The following is a 17209-nucleotide window of genomic DNA, read 5'->3' as shown; positions in this document are numbered from 1 at the left end:
CCTGCCTGCCAGGCCCATTTTTCATTTAGGTTGCTGGAGTTTCAGTGACCTGCTTCCGGTGTGGATGCCTCTGTGGTCTGGATCCGTGAGCTTACCACACCTCCGAACAATGTGTCTGGGGTCCCTGCCCCTTAGCGACAACCTTCCTCCTTCCCCTCTTCATTTCTTCTCTCTCCTCTTCTTCACAGTTCTGTGAAAGTTTGTCCATGTTGCTTGAGGTTTAGCAAGAGGTTTAAGAATGATTTAAGATTACTCTTTGATAAGGGAGCAAGAGATGTGAAGTGGAGCAAGGAAAGCCTCTTTAACAAATGGTGCTGGCACAACTGGACAACCACATGCAAAAAAATGGGTTTAGACCTTGACCTGACACCATGCACAAAAGTCAGATCAAAATGGATTAAAGACCTCAACATTAGACCACAAACCATAAGGTACATTGAAGACAAGGTCGGCGAAACCCTCCACGATATTGAAGATAAAGGTATCTTCAAACGTGACACGGAACTAAGCAATCTAGTAAAAACAGAGATCAACAAATGGGACTACATTAAACTAAAAAGCTTCTGCACCGCAAGAGATACAGTGACCAGAATCCAAAGACTATCCACAGAATGGGAAAGGATATTTACACAATACCCATCAGATAAGGGGTTGATATCAATGGTATATAAAGCACTGGTTGAACTCTACAAGAAGAAAACATCCAACCCCATCAAAAAATGGGGCGAAGAAATGAACAGAAACTTTACCAAGGAAGAAATACGAATGGCCAAAAGGCACATGAAAAAGTGCTCTGCATCACTAATCATCAGAGAGATGCAAATCAAAACAACTTTGAGATACCACCTCACACCACAGAGACTAGCACACATCCAAAAGAACAAAAGCAACCGCTGTTGGAGAGGATGTGGGGAGAAAGGGACCCTTCTTCACTGCTGGTGGGAATGCCGACTGGTTCAGCCCTTCTGGAAAACAATTTGGACGACTCTCAAAAAATTAGATATTGAATTCCCATTTGACCCAGCAATACCACTGCTGGGAATATATCCCAGAGAGGCAAAAAAGTACAATCGAAACAACATCTGCACATGTATGTTCATCGCAGCACTGTTTACAATAGCCAGAATCTGGAAAAAACCCGAATGCCCCAGAACGGATGACTGGTTGAGGAAACTTTGGTACATCTATACAATGGAATACTATGCAGCTGTTAGAAAAAAGGAGGTCAAGAATTTTGTAGTCAAGTGGATGGGCATGAAAAGTTTCATGCTGAGTGAAATGAGTCAGAAAGAGAGAGACAGACATAGAAAGATTGCACTCATCTATGGTATATAGAATAACAGAGTGGGAGACTAACACTCAAGAACTGTAGAAATAAGTACCAGGAGGTTGACTCCATGGCTTCGAGGCTGGCCTCATGTTCCGGGGAAAGGTCAACTCAGAGAAGCGATCACCAACTACATTGTAGTCGAAGGCCATGTGGGGGAAGGGAGTTGCGGGCTGAATGAGGGCTAGAGACTGAGCACAGCGGCCACTCAACACCTTTATTGCAAACCACAACAGCTAATTAGAGAGAGAAACAGAAGGGAATGCCTTGCCACAGTGGCAGGGTGGGGTGGGGGGGAGATGGGATTGGGGAGGGTGGGAGGGACACTGGGTTTACGGGTGGTGGAGAATGGGCACTGGTGAAGGGATGGGTTCCAAACTTTGTATGAGGGAAGTATAAGCACAAAAGTGTATAAATCTGTAACTGTAAAAAAAAAAAAAAAAAAAAAAAAAAAAAAAGAATGATTTAAGATTACTATAAAGAACAAGACAAAAAACCATGGGCAGAGTGAGTAGGGCACTTGGTTCTTCCTGAACCCACCAAGAGTGATTCCGGAGTGCAGAGCCAGGGAGTAAACCTTGGATGCAGTTGGGTGTGACCCCAAAACCAAAAAAAAAAAACAAACAAAAAAGTTCTGAATAATGCACCTTCTGGATAGACTGCTCAAGTCGGGCAAAGAAAGGAAAAAGTCAAAGAACAAACCAAAGTTCTCAGGTAGAAAAAAAGTATCTCAGGAGTAGAAATTAGAAACTTCTTCAAAGAGGGGCCAAAGCAACTGGATTTTCTGCTGAAGTGGATATGGTATCCAAACTATATATTTTTTTCTCAAAATAATAGTTTCAGGGGACATCTTGTTCTAGGTTCCAGAAACTCAGATCAATCCTGAGTAATTTACCCACTATTAGCAAAGCAAAGGCTTCTCAGAAACACCTTTAAAGGCAAAAGCTTAGCTGGCAGGGCCTGTACGTGGCCCTTTTCAGTTCTGAGACTGATCAGGCCGGGCTGCTACTGTGAACGGAAGACTTAGAAATAAAGCGTGTTAGACTCAGCGATGCTGCAGAGAGAATACCAGCTTCTTTCGACTGGTTTTCAGATCTAATGTCCTTTTATGACCCGACTGGATTTAATCCTCCTCTGGTTCTGAGTGTACTATTTGAATTTCTCTGGCATTAATCATCTCTTCAGATGAGCTTGCCCTGTGACAGAAAACATCTGAAAACACAGAGGGGCTGCTCTGATCAGCCTCAAAAGCAAGAAGTGTTGTGCAAAGACTTAGAGATTTTGGGTCGGGTGATAGTGCAGTAGGTAGGGCATTTGCCTTGTGTGTGGCCGACCTGGGTTCGATCCCCGCATCCTAGGAGTAATTCTAGAGTGCAGAGCTAATTTGTAACCTGAGCATCGGTGGGTGTGACCCAAAGAGCAAAAAATAAAATGACTTTTAGAGATTTGAAATGTTCACTCCTAACAGGCACTCATTGATAAACTCTACTAAGGAAACTTTCAGATTAGAAGATGAATAGATCTATTGCAAACTAAATTCTGATTTTTAAAAAACCTTCATCTCTCTCTGAAAGAGAGGTTGCATATGAGTTCTTCAGGTTTGTTTAAAATAATTGATTTGGGGAAATCATTTTATAAATTTTTCCCTCTTAAATGGACCATTTATAAGATTAGGTATACACATTAAAATTAATATTTGAATAAGAAATCATAATATATATCTTTATGATTAATTTCTATAAAGTTCTATAAATTATATAAAGTTCTCTAAATTTCTATACATTTTTGTTATGGATATATATCTCTTTAATGAAGTTGAATGATCACCTAACTTGATCTAATAAAACCTTAAGGTTTTATCAACTATACATATTAGAGCTATTGATGTCTCAGTATTTTTCTACTTAGGCCTTGAGAAAATGGCTCTTTTTTTAAAAAAAATTTATTTTATTGAATCACTGTGAAAAAGTTACAAAGCTTTCAGGTTTAAGTCTCAGTCATATAATGATCAAACCCCCATCCTTTCACCAGTGCACATGTTCCACCACCAAGAACCCCAATATACCCCCCTCCCATACCCAACCCCTCGCCTGAGTGGCTAATGATCTCCACTTTATTCTCTCTATACTTTGAATACATTCAATATTTCAACAGAGAACTCACTATTATTATTTGGAATTTCCCCCCAACAATCGAACCTGCTGAAAAGGCATCATTTGATAATTTGTTTTCCATTGCTCAGAATGAAGATTATATGAGCTCGCACAGCCTCAACAGCGGCTGTGCGGTTTTGGATTTCTGTTATTTTAGCTCAGTTCACAGTCTAGATGCATTTCTATCAGAAGCTGATGGGTGCCAAAATGGGTTAGTAGACCTCCCGGATCATAGTCTTTAAGGAGCAAAGGGGCCGTGTCTTTCGAGGCTGCTCTGGATCTCATCTCGAAAATGGTTCTTTTAATTCACTTATAAAAATCTTGGCATCTTAAAATACAGATGTATGTCTTCCTCTGGAATTGAAGGCAGATTTTTTTTTCCAATTCAGGATAGTCAGAATAATCAGAATAATCTCTGGATCAAATGTAGAACAAGCAAAGATTGGCGTTTTCTCTCCATTATGGTTCTGGGGGATCCCATGATTTGTGACCAAATCTAGTTTATGCAGAATATTTACCTCAGCTCCCCACCCTGTAGAACATGGAGAGCAAGCAGAATCAACAGATATAAAGCATATGTTGCTTCTTGTGAGTGAAAAATCCTTTGTGTTTGAATTTTGGTGTGTATGTATGTTTCAGGCTTCCATTTTTGTAGGGATATATTTGATTTCTATAGTCTAGTTATGTTTTTATGTAAAGGAAGTATTTTATGCCTACCATTCTAATCTTATTTTCTTAGTAGAAATAAACATAGCTATGTCTTTCTTATTTCAGTCAATGATAAATATACTTTTTCCTTAATGGTTTTTGTTGCATAACTATCACTCATAAATCAATAAAATAAGCCTACTGGCTTATCTAACTTACTCCTTAAAATTTTCAGTTATTTATTTGATAAATTCTTCTATCACAAAAGTATTACTAGTTGCCTTCCAAACTTCAAAACAGTCTTAGGCATGATGATAGGGGCACAGAAATAGCCCCCTAAATGTGCTTGTGGAGAATTTATGTCCAATATTCCTCTTCTTTACATGATTCTACTTTAAAAATGTTCCAGACATGCTTGTGTATAAAGTATATATGGTACCGCATATGGCTTTTATAAAATAAAATGTCAATATCAAAATTCAGAAAACTACATTTCTTTGTTAAATTAGAATACTTGGATAACTTTAAAAGTCACAAAATATCATTACATAATGATGCTAATGACATTATTTCCCATTTATTGGTCAATGTGTCTCCATTGTTTATTTTCTTGTTTCTTCTATGATTTTAGTGTCTCAGTTATATCATTTTTCTGTATGTTATCTTTTCGTATTGTTAGGAAATATTTTCAACTTTTCCAACTTTTGCAAATAATACCCCTTATTTAAAGGTAAGATTTAAGTTGTCTTGACCCAGTGACCTATTCCAAACATTCTGCTTTCTTTCTTTTGCATGACTTTCTCTTGTGTATACACTTAATACTGTAGTTATGTTTTTTTCCTTTTTCTCCCTAATAAGCAAATAACATGTGTAAATGCTATTAAGACAATCCCACAGACATGCCACTAATCTATTTACAAGTTGACATCAATGATTAATTTTAAATAGCACTTAATGAACTAATAAAAGGAATAATTTATAATTATGTCTGACTACTTATGTGTAACTTATTGAAGCGATAGCACAGCAGGTAGGGCATCTGCCTTGCACATGACTGACCCAGGTTTGATTCCTCCATCCCTCTCAGAGAGCCTGGCCAGCTACCGACTATATCTCGCTCACACAGCAGAGTCTGGCAAGCTATCCATGGTGTTACAGATGTGCCAGAAACAGTAACAACAAGTCTCACTTGGAGACGTTACTGGTGCCCGCTCGAGCAAATCGATAAGCAATGGGATGACAGTGATATAGTGATACTTATGTGTGACGTGAAAATAAAACTCAAGATTTGTTTGTATATTTTAGGGCTGGAGTTATAGCTGGTAGGGCATTTGCCTTGCACACTGCTGACCCGGGTTTAACCTCATATATTCACCTGAACCCTCACCACGAGTAATTGCCATGCTGAGAGACAAGAGTAATTCCCAAGAACTACTCGGAGTAGCCCAAAAGAACAAACAAAACAAAACAAAGCAAGAAAGCCTATTTATATTTTAATATTTTTAAATGAATCTGGAAGAAAATAATTTATATTCATAATTAGACAGAGAATGGCAAGTATTTTGTTAACTTATAACATTCCCCCAAGCATATTTTCTTAATTAAATTAGTGTTGCTAGAGGGAAAAAATTAATGAGGTTAGGTAATTTCAACATTTGGCAGGATCATTAAGATATTTTTCTAGAATTTAATTTTGCTTCTGACATTTCAAATGGGAAGGGGGAGAGAGAAGATTTTTCAGAGAGAATCAAGGTATTCATTATTGTCTACAAGATAAATGCACAATTACTACTAAAACTGTATTATCTGCTGGCTTCCAGAGAGAAGAAAGACTGGTTTTGAAGGAAACGAAAGTTTGGATTGATCAATTTGAAAGAGATTTGACAAGGGCACAGGTGGCAGAATCAAATTTACAGGATAAATACCAGGTGATGTATGAAAAAGATATTTCACCTTTCTAAAGAATTTTATGAGTAACATCCTTATATGTGCTTTAATCTATGTTCAGGCATTGTGAGTTTTTAACAAATACTTTTTTAAAAAAGAAATTATTATTGGGGATCGAAAGACAGTATACTGGGTAAATTGCTTGCTTTATATGTATCTGACCGGAGTTCAATCCTTGACACCACATATGGTCCCCTGAACACTGCTAGGAGTGATCCCCGAATACAGAGCCAGGAGTAAGCCCTGATCACAGCCAGATGTGCCCTGTGTCCTCACAAAAAGAAATACTATTGGGCCAGACAGATCGATTAGGAGTTTAGGCATTTGCCAGTCCTCACTACTGCATTTGGTCCCCTGAGTACCACCAAGAATGGTATCTCAGCAGGAACCGGAAGCAAGCCCTGAACACACCTATTGTAGCCCAAGATCAAAAGCAAAACAAACAGAACAAAGTATGTTATCTGTTTTTTTTTTTAAATAATTGTATCTCTGTGTAAGTGTAAGTAGTTTTAGATTGTATTTGTCTACATTGTGCATGGATCGATCTAAGAAGCTTCATGAGTTTTCCAGAATTCAGTCTTGTAGATGTCCCAGAACCCAAAACCCAGTCATCTTTGTAGAATTCATGATTGTGTAAATATCTCATAACACAAACATACACCAAAAAGTGAATTCCTTGCGAAATCACTGAGTAAGCTGACTTTAATAAAGGATTGCAACATGAGTATTTGGAGTGGTTCCATTAATGGGATTGATTTCACCTATGACTTGCCTTGTTCAATATGTGCATTTCAATGGAAACCAAGGGAGCCTGCTGTTGCTATTTTCTTCCCGTTATCATTATATTGTCATTAATTGGATTTCTACGTCCAAGTTCTGCTTCCAAAACATAGAGACTTATGACAGGTTTTTCCAATGATATCTATTCTATGCAGCATTAACATTTTCCTTCCATTTAAAATGGCAATGCATTTTTCTGGCAAAACTATATTATATTCTAGTCTAGATGACATTTCAATCACTTCTTGGTATTAAGAAGTGCAATAATGTAAGTTTCTCATCCTGGCAGACAATACAAATATCAACTATAATTTTAATGTGTGATATTTATGTGCTCACATCTATAAAGTGCGTCTAAATTTAAGTGGGTCATTCTATTAAGCATTTGTTGAACTTGGTAGAGTAATAAATAAATGCTTAGTTTTTGAATTGTGACTAAAAAAAATTTCTCTCAAGCAGTAGGATTTTCTGTGATTTAAAAATGATCAATTCAGAAATTCGAGAATAGAAAGGCAAGCACAGTAAATATACTTGCTTAGTCTTGCCAAAAAACAGTAACAACAAATCTCACAATGGAGACGTTACTGGTGCTTGCTCGAGCAAATTGATGAAAAACGGGATGACAGTGATACAGTGATACAGTCTATTGATATGTTTTAGTCTTAGCATAAATTTTCAGAAATAAATTTGAAGTCATGGAGATGGCTGTTGTAACCAGTTATTTTATGAGGTAAAAAAAGGATTTAAAAAATTTTAAGATAAAAAGGAACCCAATATGGTCAGCTGTCCTTTTAAATAGGGTTACGGAGCATCAGAAATCCAAAGGGGGCATTTTCTTTCAAGTGTGTTCATTAGGTAACCCGCATTTTCTGATTCTACTCATCAATCAGTAGCATATTTTCTAGTTTTTTCATGCATGAAATTCTGTGGAATAACATTGAATAATAATTTAATTTTCATTGGAGTTGTTCAATTCCAGTGACTTAGGAAAGAAAAATATTTATTCACCGTCTCCCCCCAGTGTTCTTCATGTGAATTTACATGTCTGATTATTAGAATTAATAATCACCTAGAAATTCCTTCAGCTGTATTATCTGGTAGATTTCATGGGGCCATTTTCATTTTTTAAATTATAATTTCACATTGCAGTGGTACTTCCAATTCATGTTTATTTGGACTTAAAAATCATATTTTAGATGTGTTATTTGATGCAAAAGAAAAAACTTTAAAGTCATGACTTTTGGGAGAGCTAATATAAGACTTGTTATTAAGCCTACCCATTGGGAATTTATGCTACACATACAGTAACCAAAAAAACCCACACAATATTAATGGGTTACTGCCATAAAAGTTAAGTAAATTACTATTATACAAATGAAATTGCCTAAGTCTACTTCCTTATAAAGATTTTAGAAAAAAATTTTAGAGATAATTAATTCACTGTTACTCTCACTATCACTCATTAGATTTTCATATATGTAATTATATTCATAAACTGGAACCTGAAAGTAAACCACCTATGTGCTTATTAGCATAAATGAATAGTTCCATTTACTATCATTAACTGATCCTCATGGTCTGACAAGTACACTATTTTACTAGAAGTGAGAAAATCTAGACTTCCGCCTTCTCCTTTACTTTCCATTGTGGAGTCAGGTACTGTGTATGGAAGGATAGGGCCTGTGTATGTACCGGGCTCGAGAAAGAACCAGAAGAGACAAAATGTAGGAAGTACTTCCCATGGGGTCAGTTTCATTGTTCAGGACTTGGAAACTGGTAAGCTGCTATTTGTATCAAAACTGGCATTTTATCAACAACATATACTGAGTGTTATCCAAATAGGAAAGATTATTATTTCGGAAAGGTGGTTTCCTCTGCTTTTGCTTATTTTGACTCATTGCCATGCTGTTGCTGTTTTTCTTCCTCCAGTCATTCAAACACTTCAGAGTTCAATACGAGATAAAAAGGAAACAGATTGAACACTTAATACAGCCCTTACACAGAGATGGCAAGCTGTCACTTGACCAAGCTCTGGTGAAACAGTCGTGGGAGAGAGCATCCTCCAGGGTAAGTTCTCCTACAATTCATTCATTTCATGGGGACTTGTGTCATTTAATCATGGAGGCTTCCCATCACCATTTCCTACCCAGTAATAATTGCAATGGGTCTTCCTGCTTGTTGGGCAAAGGAAATATTTCATCAAGGGACATTCTCTGCCCCTGTCAAGTTTTGCTTAAGTTTGTGAAACACTCTTGCTGCCTCTCTGGCCCCATTTCACATCATTCCGTCATTGACTAGATGATCGATTCCAGTCTTGAAGACCATCTGGGTTACTTCTCCGTGACTTCATTCTGGGCGGATTAGAACTGCCTCTTGTAGGAATCCAGTCTTAACAACTTCTTCATATTCCATAACCACTTCCCATTAACCGAATAGTCTCCCCTTCTCATACCCATTTTGTATTCTTCAATGTAAGCATATCTTCAGATTTCATTGAACCAGAAGGAACAAATACTCTGAAAATGTCATGTTAATGATTTGCAAATTGAAAGACCAAAGTTTCAAAGCTTCAGAAGTTTTAGTGACTAATGGGAATATGGCTTGGATCTGTTTCCCTCCTTTTGCTAATCTATTTTTCCCAACAAACTAACAAAGAAATAGGCTAGTTCCCAAATCCTCATGCATCAAACTTGGCCTTCAGTAGTTGAGGGAGCACTGTCTAGGAGTTAGGTGAAGGAGAAAAATGCACTAATTCCTAGAGAATTATATTATTGTGGAAAGAATTCTAGGTACTCCTTTTCCTCCGTACATATTTAGACCCGATTTTTCTGGACCTGTCTTCATGTGGGAAGGTTGAAAGGATTTTTCACTAGCTAGTATATTCGGCCTGAATTCTGGAGCAAGAGAGAAAGAAACCTTAGGCTTTTTTCCCCTTTCATCTAGAGACAAACTAAAACTTAGTGGATGCATTGTGATTTCCATAAGAAGAAAACCATTTAGACTCCTAGACACATCCTTGGAGATTCTAAGATCTATTTTAAGTTTCTTTAAAATTAATTTCCTTTAGATTAGAAATGAAATTTGGACTGGAGTGATAGATAGCACAGTGGGTAGGGCGTTTGTCTTGCACGTGGCCGGCCCGGGTTCTATTCCTCTGTCCCTCTCAGAGAGCCCGGCAAGCTACCGAGAGTATCTTCCCCGCACGGCAGAGCCTGGCAAGCTCCCCATGGCATATTCAAATGCCAAAAACAGTAACAACAAGTCTCGTCATGGAGACGTTACTGGTGCCTGCTCGAGCAAATTGATGAACAAATGGGATGACAGTGCTACAGTGACAGTGCTACAGTGCTAGATTATAATGTCCTCCATGTTCCTAAAGCATCACATTCTGAGCATAAACATTTGTTTTCCTGGTCCTTGCTAATTTATAAGTACCTGATACTTACTAATTTGTTCACCTTATACTGGATACTTACCCTGAGATCATTTACTTAAAGTTTTATGTAGGCTTTAAAATCACTGGGGAGTCTTTAGAAATGATCTTCTGCATTTGGAATATTCTATTTTTTTTTTCAATTTCAGCTCTTTGATTGGCACATACAGCTTGATAAATCTCTTCCTGCTCCTCTGGGTACCATAGGTGCCTGGTTATACCGAGCAGAGGTGGCTCTGAGAGAGGAAATAGCCATTCACCAGGCCCATGAGGAAACGGCCAACACAATCCAACGGAAACTTGAGCAACACAAGGTAAATATTCTGGCTGTAACCCTTCCAGTAGAACAGTTCCGGCGGAGTCTGCTTATGAACTCTGCCTACGTGGGTGACATACGCCTCCTGTTCATCCATCTTTACTGCTCCAGAGATGTCTGCTGTGTCTTCTTAGAACTTTTCTAATTTTTTCTCATCCTCTCTTGAATTTATTTCCTTTTTTGGTATTTGATATTTTTCAAAAGCTCTTTGAAAGTTTTTGTAGTCCCTTTAAACCTGTTTGTTGTAGAGGAAGCATTGGTTTACTAGTCTGCAAATATTTTTATACGTTTATAGGTATAATGTTTTTACATGAACCCATCCCTAAAAGGCCAGTCTCCCCCTACCATGGTTCCTTGGACCCTTTCACTCCACTGGACATTGCCCATCCTTGGGAGCCTCAGCTCTGTGGCCACAGAGTATCAAGGGTTGTTTCCATTGGACTCTGTTATGCTGCTTTGTCTTTACACAGGCTGCATGTGCATGAGATTTTTTGGTATTTATCTAGTCCTTCATTTTCTGTGTGATTTCTATGACTTCATTTAGTTTTCAAAATACAAGCCCGCAGACAATACACAGTTACAAGCGGGGTCTTGAGTCTCTGACCCTCAACCTTTTTTGTCTCCAAGCTAATCAGTCTGATTGAGAGGCCAAGTTTTCTCTCCTGGCACTATGGAAGGGGATGAGGAAGGGGCAGGGTACGAAGAGGTGCTGAGATTAGGCCGATCCCATTTTACTCGTTTGTTAATCTCTTCCACTTTCTTCCTGGCCAGTTTTCTATGTTATATAAATTTTGATATTTTAGAGGAGTGGGACTGTTGTGATAGTGCAGACCGATTGGAAATGTGATTTTCAGAAATACTGCATTTAGGGCATTATACTGGAGTGACAGCACAGTGGGTAGGGTGTTTGCCTTGTATACAGCCGACCCAGGTTATATTCCTCCTTCCCTCTCAGAGAGCCTGGCAAGCTACCGAGAGTATCTTGCCTGCACGGCAGAGCCTGGCAAGCTACCCGTGGCATAGTGGATATGCCAAAAACAGTAACAACAAGTCTCATGATGGAGACATTACTGGTACCCGCTCGAGCAAATGAATGAACAACAGGACGACAGTGCAGTGCTACAGTGCATTATTGCATATTTGTCTACCCTGCATGGGGTGTCATCATGGGTTCAACTATATCTAGAAGAGTTGAACTGACAGCAGAGGCTTTGACCACAGAGGGACAATTCATAACTAATAATTTTGTGACAACTTATTGATTTATTTCAAACTCCTCCAAGGAGATCAACACTTGCATATTCTAAGCTAAATTATGAAACAAAGTCATAGACCAGAGAGAAAATGTAGGGAATAAGGCGCTTGACTTGTATGTGGCCAATCCCAGCTTAATCCCCCGCACTACACACAGTCTCCCTAAGCACCTCTAGGCGTTATCCTTGAGCTCAGAGCCAGGAGCAGGCCCACTGCCACCCCCACCCCACCTCATCCCCCCTTATAAAGAAGCAAGTAAAGTAGCAGGTTTCATTCTATGCTTCTCTGGTACTGATTTTGGAATGAGAGAGGTGTAGAGGTATCGAGCCAGTTTATCTCCCAGCCTCTTTAGTTCAACGCACAACCCCAGTACACAGAGTTGGGTACCAGATTTGTCTCTCTTGGCCAATGACTCAGGGTTGCTCCTCCGTTTATTTTTATCACTTCCTCGATTACAATCAGTACTATCAAACTGCTTATCTCTGACCTTCTCTCCTCCCAATACACACTCACACACACACACACACACACACAATTTTATTACTCTGTACTTTGGTTTGCTATAAGAGATCTGGAATTCAGGTCCAGTCTCAGGAATTTTTTGTTTGTTTGTTTGTTTGTTTAAAACAGTTGCAAGGATTTTAGAGGTAAAGAAGCCAGATAAATAATATAAAGGGTAAGACACTTTTCTTGCAGCCCACAGACCCTGACTTAAATTCCTGACTCCACATACAGTCCCACAAACACTGCCAATGGTCATACCTGAGCACAGAGTCAGGAATAGTCCTTAAGTATCACTGGTTGTGGCCCCCAAATGTAGTGGTACTTATGGCTGCACGACCCCTCCATCTAACCCTTTAACTTCCCCTTGGAAATGGTTCAGAGCTGCAGCACTTACTTTCTCTAAATTGGACTCGGGTTTAATCCCTGGCATGACAGGAAAAAAAAATAAAATAAAAAATCAACAACAAAACAAAGAAACAAAACCCCAAAAAGTTGAAGAGCAAAATCAGAGAAAAACCCATATCATACCCATATTGAGATTCAAAATGGGGGAAAATGCTACAACATGGTTACACAAATACTACCACTTTATCAAAATAGCCATCCAACTCAAATTTCATTGAATATTTTTCCTTCATGTAAAACATGTAGCAATCAGAACTGTTGGAACGAACATGAGTAGTTAAAAAAAAAACCTTAGGATTTTAATCACATGAAGAGTGCATGTAGATTCTGACTTATACGTGTTAATTCAGCAAATATGCCTTGGGGTCCTACTGAGTGTCTGGAAAATTTCCCGTCTTCAGGGTGCTGGTGGGTGTAGGCCTTGAGGACCTCTTAATATTTTGTGACTTTGAACTTTTTCTGGTACTCAGCAGTGCATTGTGTTTGAGAAACAGCATATGTTCATTGTTTATGAAACAGTTCACTCTGATTCAAATGCTCTGGCCTAGAGAAAATGCTCTGTGTCACCATCGTGCTGATGATTGTCTCCGGATTATCATAAGGGGAGAGAAATATTAACTCATGGCTGGCTTTAGCAAGTCCATCTGTGATGGAGAGTAAGTTTTCAGTTGAGTGATTTACCTGCTCGGTCTATAACTCAGTGATCATGCAACGCTTCATCTCCCCGGTGATTAGGAGAGGGAGGCAGAGAAAGAAGTGTGTGTGTGTGTGTGTGTGTGTGTGTGTGTGTGTGTGTAAAAGAGAGACAGACAGAGAGAGAAAGAGAGAGAGAGAGAGAGAGAATGCCATCTTCTGCTAAAATGTATTTATCTTCCAAAGAAACCAGAGAGGAAGTGAACAGGGAACAGAATAGGAAGGACACTGGGAATACACTAAAGATGCAACCAGAAGCGAAAAGAGGTAACAGGAGCAAAAATCTAGCTCAAGGAAAGTCTCCAAAGTGATTTTTTTTAACTGAGGTGGTAATTTTCACTAGTCTTGTGCATGGGTATTTAAATTAATAGACACATATCACTGCATCACTGTCATCCTGTTGCTCATTGATTTGCTCGAGCGGGCACCAGTAATGTCTCCATTGTGAGACTTGTTACTGTTTTTGGCATATTGAATATGCCACGAGTAGCTTGCCAGGCTCTGCCATGCAGGCGAGATACTCTCAGTAGCTTGCTGGGCTCTCTGAGAGAAGCAGAGGAATCAAACCCGGGTCAGTCGCATGCAAGGCAAACGCCCTACCCACTATGCTATAAGAAAGTCTTTTTTTTTTTTCATAATCAGGTACATGCTTACCTCTAGGACTAGAGAGATAGTATGGGCTGAGTCACTTGATCCGTATTGAGTCTTGTCCCAGGATTTATATTAACTGGCACCCTGTGTGGTCCGCTAAGCAGAGCCAGAAACAAGCTTTGAGCAACACTGCATGTGACCCCAAAAGCAAAAGCAAATAGACACAATATAACATGGTTATTGGGTGCTTCTCATAAGCTAAGGATGTGAAAAATTTGACCTGATGGTGCTTCAGTGTCCAAATCCAATGGCTCAAACCCAGAGCCTCACATATGCAAGGCATCTGCTCTCTCACTGAGTCATATGCTAAACCCCATGATTCTTTCTCTTCTAAATCATCTTGTTTATTTTTGTGCTAAATCTGGTGATGCTCAAGAGTTACTCCTGGCTCTGCACTCAGGAATTATGGTGGATCTAAGGGACCATATGGGATGCCGGGGCTTGCACCTGGGTTGACCACATGCAAGGCAGGCACCCTACCTGCTGTACTATCTCTCCAGCATCTGAGCCCTTTAATTCTTAATATTTCCAGAATCCAGAGATCATCTTTCCAATGTTCTGGCTTCTCAAGCTCTTGATGTCCTCTCCGCTACCAATCCTATCCTGCACCCCCAGAGAGAGCCTGGAACATGTCAACACCAGTCACAGTCTCTCTCCAGCATCTCACCGTGCAACCCAGTGTGTACCAGCTCCAAGTCCATCTTCTTTGTGCTCTGTGATCCATGGATCCAACTCCCTTTTTGCCCCCTCCCCCAAGGCATACCATTTGTACTTCGCTCAAATTCAGTGCTGAATCATTCAGAGTCTTCCACTGTTCATACACGACCCACCTTGCCTGTTCTTGATTCAAACACAACTCCGGCTCCAGTCCAACTCTCATCTCGATCTTACCCACAGACTCGCTGCTGACTGTGGTGCAGGAAATACCCACCCCCGAGCACAGTGACTAAACCTTCAGTGGGTTCTGAGCACTGCCTGGCAGGCGGGAGGCATTTCCCGACTCCGTTTGCTCTCCGTTTCTGGGACAAGTATTCTTTAGCTTGTCTCCTAAACCGTCCACACCTCCTCCTCCATCCTTACTCCTGGCTGATGACGCTGCTTCCTATTCCTCTCAGAGAAATAGAAGCCATCAAAAAAGAATTTCCGCAAGCTCCCACGGCCACAGCAACCCACCTCCAGGCATCTGTGCCCAAATACTCCGTCTTCGCTTCTGTTCCTCGGGGGGAGCCATCTGCACTCCGCTCTGACTCCCCCTCCGCATGTGTGCCAGGCCTCCTGACGCTTTCCTCCCCGAGACCATTTCTGTGGCTCTTGCCGATTTTATTTATAGCTCGCTGCTCTTCTTTTTCCCATCTCTGCTGTTTTTTCTTTCCAATCTAATAAAAGAATGCTATTCTTTTTTTTTTAATCCGGCAAAAGTCCTCTCCTTCATATTTTTTATTTTTTAAATTGAATCACAGTGAGATGCATAGTGACAAAGTTGTTCACGATTGGGTTTCAGTCATGTAATGTTCAACACCCGTCCCATCAGCGTGTGCACTTCCCGCCACCAATGTTCTCAGTTTCCCTCCCACTCCTGACACCCCGCCCCCAGCCTGTCTCTAATGGTCAGCATGTTTGCCTGTTCTTCTGTGTCTCTGTCTCTGTGTCTCTGTCTCTCTCTCTCTCTCTCCCTGTTTTTCTCTCCCTCCCTCCCTTTAGAGCATTATGCTTTACAATACAGATAATGAAAGATTATCCTGTATATCCCTCTACCTACTTTCAACACTCAGTTCTTGTCCAGAGTGATTATTTCTGACTGTTATTGTCATACTGGTTCCTTTTCTGTCCTAAAATATCCTTGAGATCCATCCTCTTTTCCTTTGTATCCATCATGTTAGAGCAAAGCTTTTGGAAAGAGCTGCCTAAGCTCAATTTTGTTTTCAGAATTCTCTTCTCCCGTTCTTCCTAGAGCCCATTCCACTAATCCTTGCCATGGAATGACTCTCAGGCTAGCAAGAATTCTTCTTCCTCTCCACTCAATTGACAATTCTTGGTCTTTATCTAAGCCCAGACACATTTGATCTACTTCTTCCTTCACTCTTGAACCCCTTTTCTTCATGCAACTTCCCAGTTTTCTTTCTAGTCTTCAATGTCTCTCTATTATAATCTTAATTTTACTTACAAATACATGTCCAATATGTTCCACTTGCGAATAAGTGCTCTAAACTCTTATGATACACCCTTAATGGAAACACAAAAAAAAGTATCCTTATGTGGTTATTTTTGACTAGGAAGGGGAAGATAAGAGATAATTCCAAAAAAAAAGTATATATTTTATATTACGTTAGAAGGTAAAAGAACAGGGAGTATTAGGCAGTGTGCAGAGTAAAGTCAAGTGTCGGTGAAACCGGGCTGAAGAGTTGACAGCAAACAGGCAGACATCTACCCCCACCCCCACCCCACAAAGTCCTTGGCCCTGTTATTCTTCTGGAATATTATCTTCTCTTGGTCTGGGGTTCTCCTGCTCAATTCCTGCTACATTATTTATCATCTTCTTTGCATGTTTACCAAAAGTCACCTTGTACTTAATCTTGTCCTCCTTTGGGAAGGCAGCTTGCCTCTGCCCTTCCCCTGACCCATTCCTGTCTTCAGCATTGATTTTCATCTCAATTGCTACTTCAGTTCCTTCCCTCAGGTATTGCTTGCCTTCCTTCCTGCACTGTCATGTCAACCTTGTAAAAGCAAAGATCATGGCCTATTTCTTCACTGTTGTTCCTCCAGTCTCTTGGAACGGTTTGTGACATAGGCTTCAACATTTCAATGTGGTTGGGCTGGACGCTGGGCAGAGGGCAGAGAGTAGGGAATTTGCCTTGCATGAAGCCAACCCAAGTTCGATTCCTGGCATCCCTATAGTCCCCTAAACATCAGTGGGAGTAATTTCTGGCTAAGCCAGGACGAGCCCCTGAGCACCACCAGGTGTGGCCCAGAAACCAAAAACTAAAAAATAAAAACAAAAATTCAGTGGGGTTAATATTGCTCACTTTCACTATTTAGAAATACGTTCATTTGATTGAATTTTTATTTTGGCATAAGATTGTTCAAAATGCCATGTTATA

The 17209-nt window shown here is 39.8% G+C and overlaps 1 protein-coding gene across 15 annotated transcripts in view; it reads left to right on the top strand.

The window, feature by feature from the left end:
- SYNE1 (spectrin repeat containing nuclear envelope protein 1) overlaps positions 1-17209 on the top strand; it is a 561745-nt gene that overhangs the window by 154895 nt on the left and 389641 nt on the right. For 14 of the 15 annotated variants that reach the window (XM_055134197.1, XM_055134196.1, XM_055134206.1 and 11 more), the window contains 4 exons: positions 4808-4858; positions 5949-6056; positions 8785-8922; positions 10438-10602. In XM_055134197.1, coding sequence (XP_054990172.1) covers positions 4808-4858; positions 5949-6056; positions 8785-8922; positions 10438-10602 — 462 coding nt within the window. The remainder of the gene's footprint in view (positions 1-4807; positions 4859-5948; positions 6057-8784; positions 8923-10437; positions 10603-17209) is intronic. The other variant, XM_055134201.1, reaches the window with a different exon arrangement.

The sequence above is a fragment of the Sorex araneus genome, chromosome 4 (genome assembly GCF_027595985.1).
Source record: "Sorex araneus isolate mSorAra2 chromosome 4, mSorAra2.pri, whole genome shotgun sequence".
NCBI lineage: Eukaryota > Metazoa > Chordata > Mammalia > Eulipotyphla > Soricidae > Sorex > Sorex araneus.
This window is presented reverse-complemented; position numbering and strand designations above follow the sequence as displayed.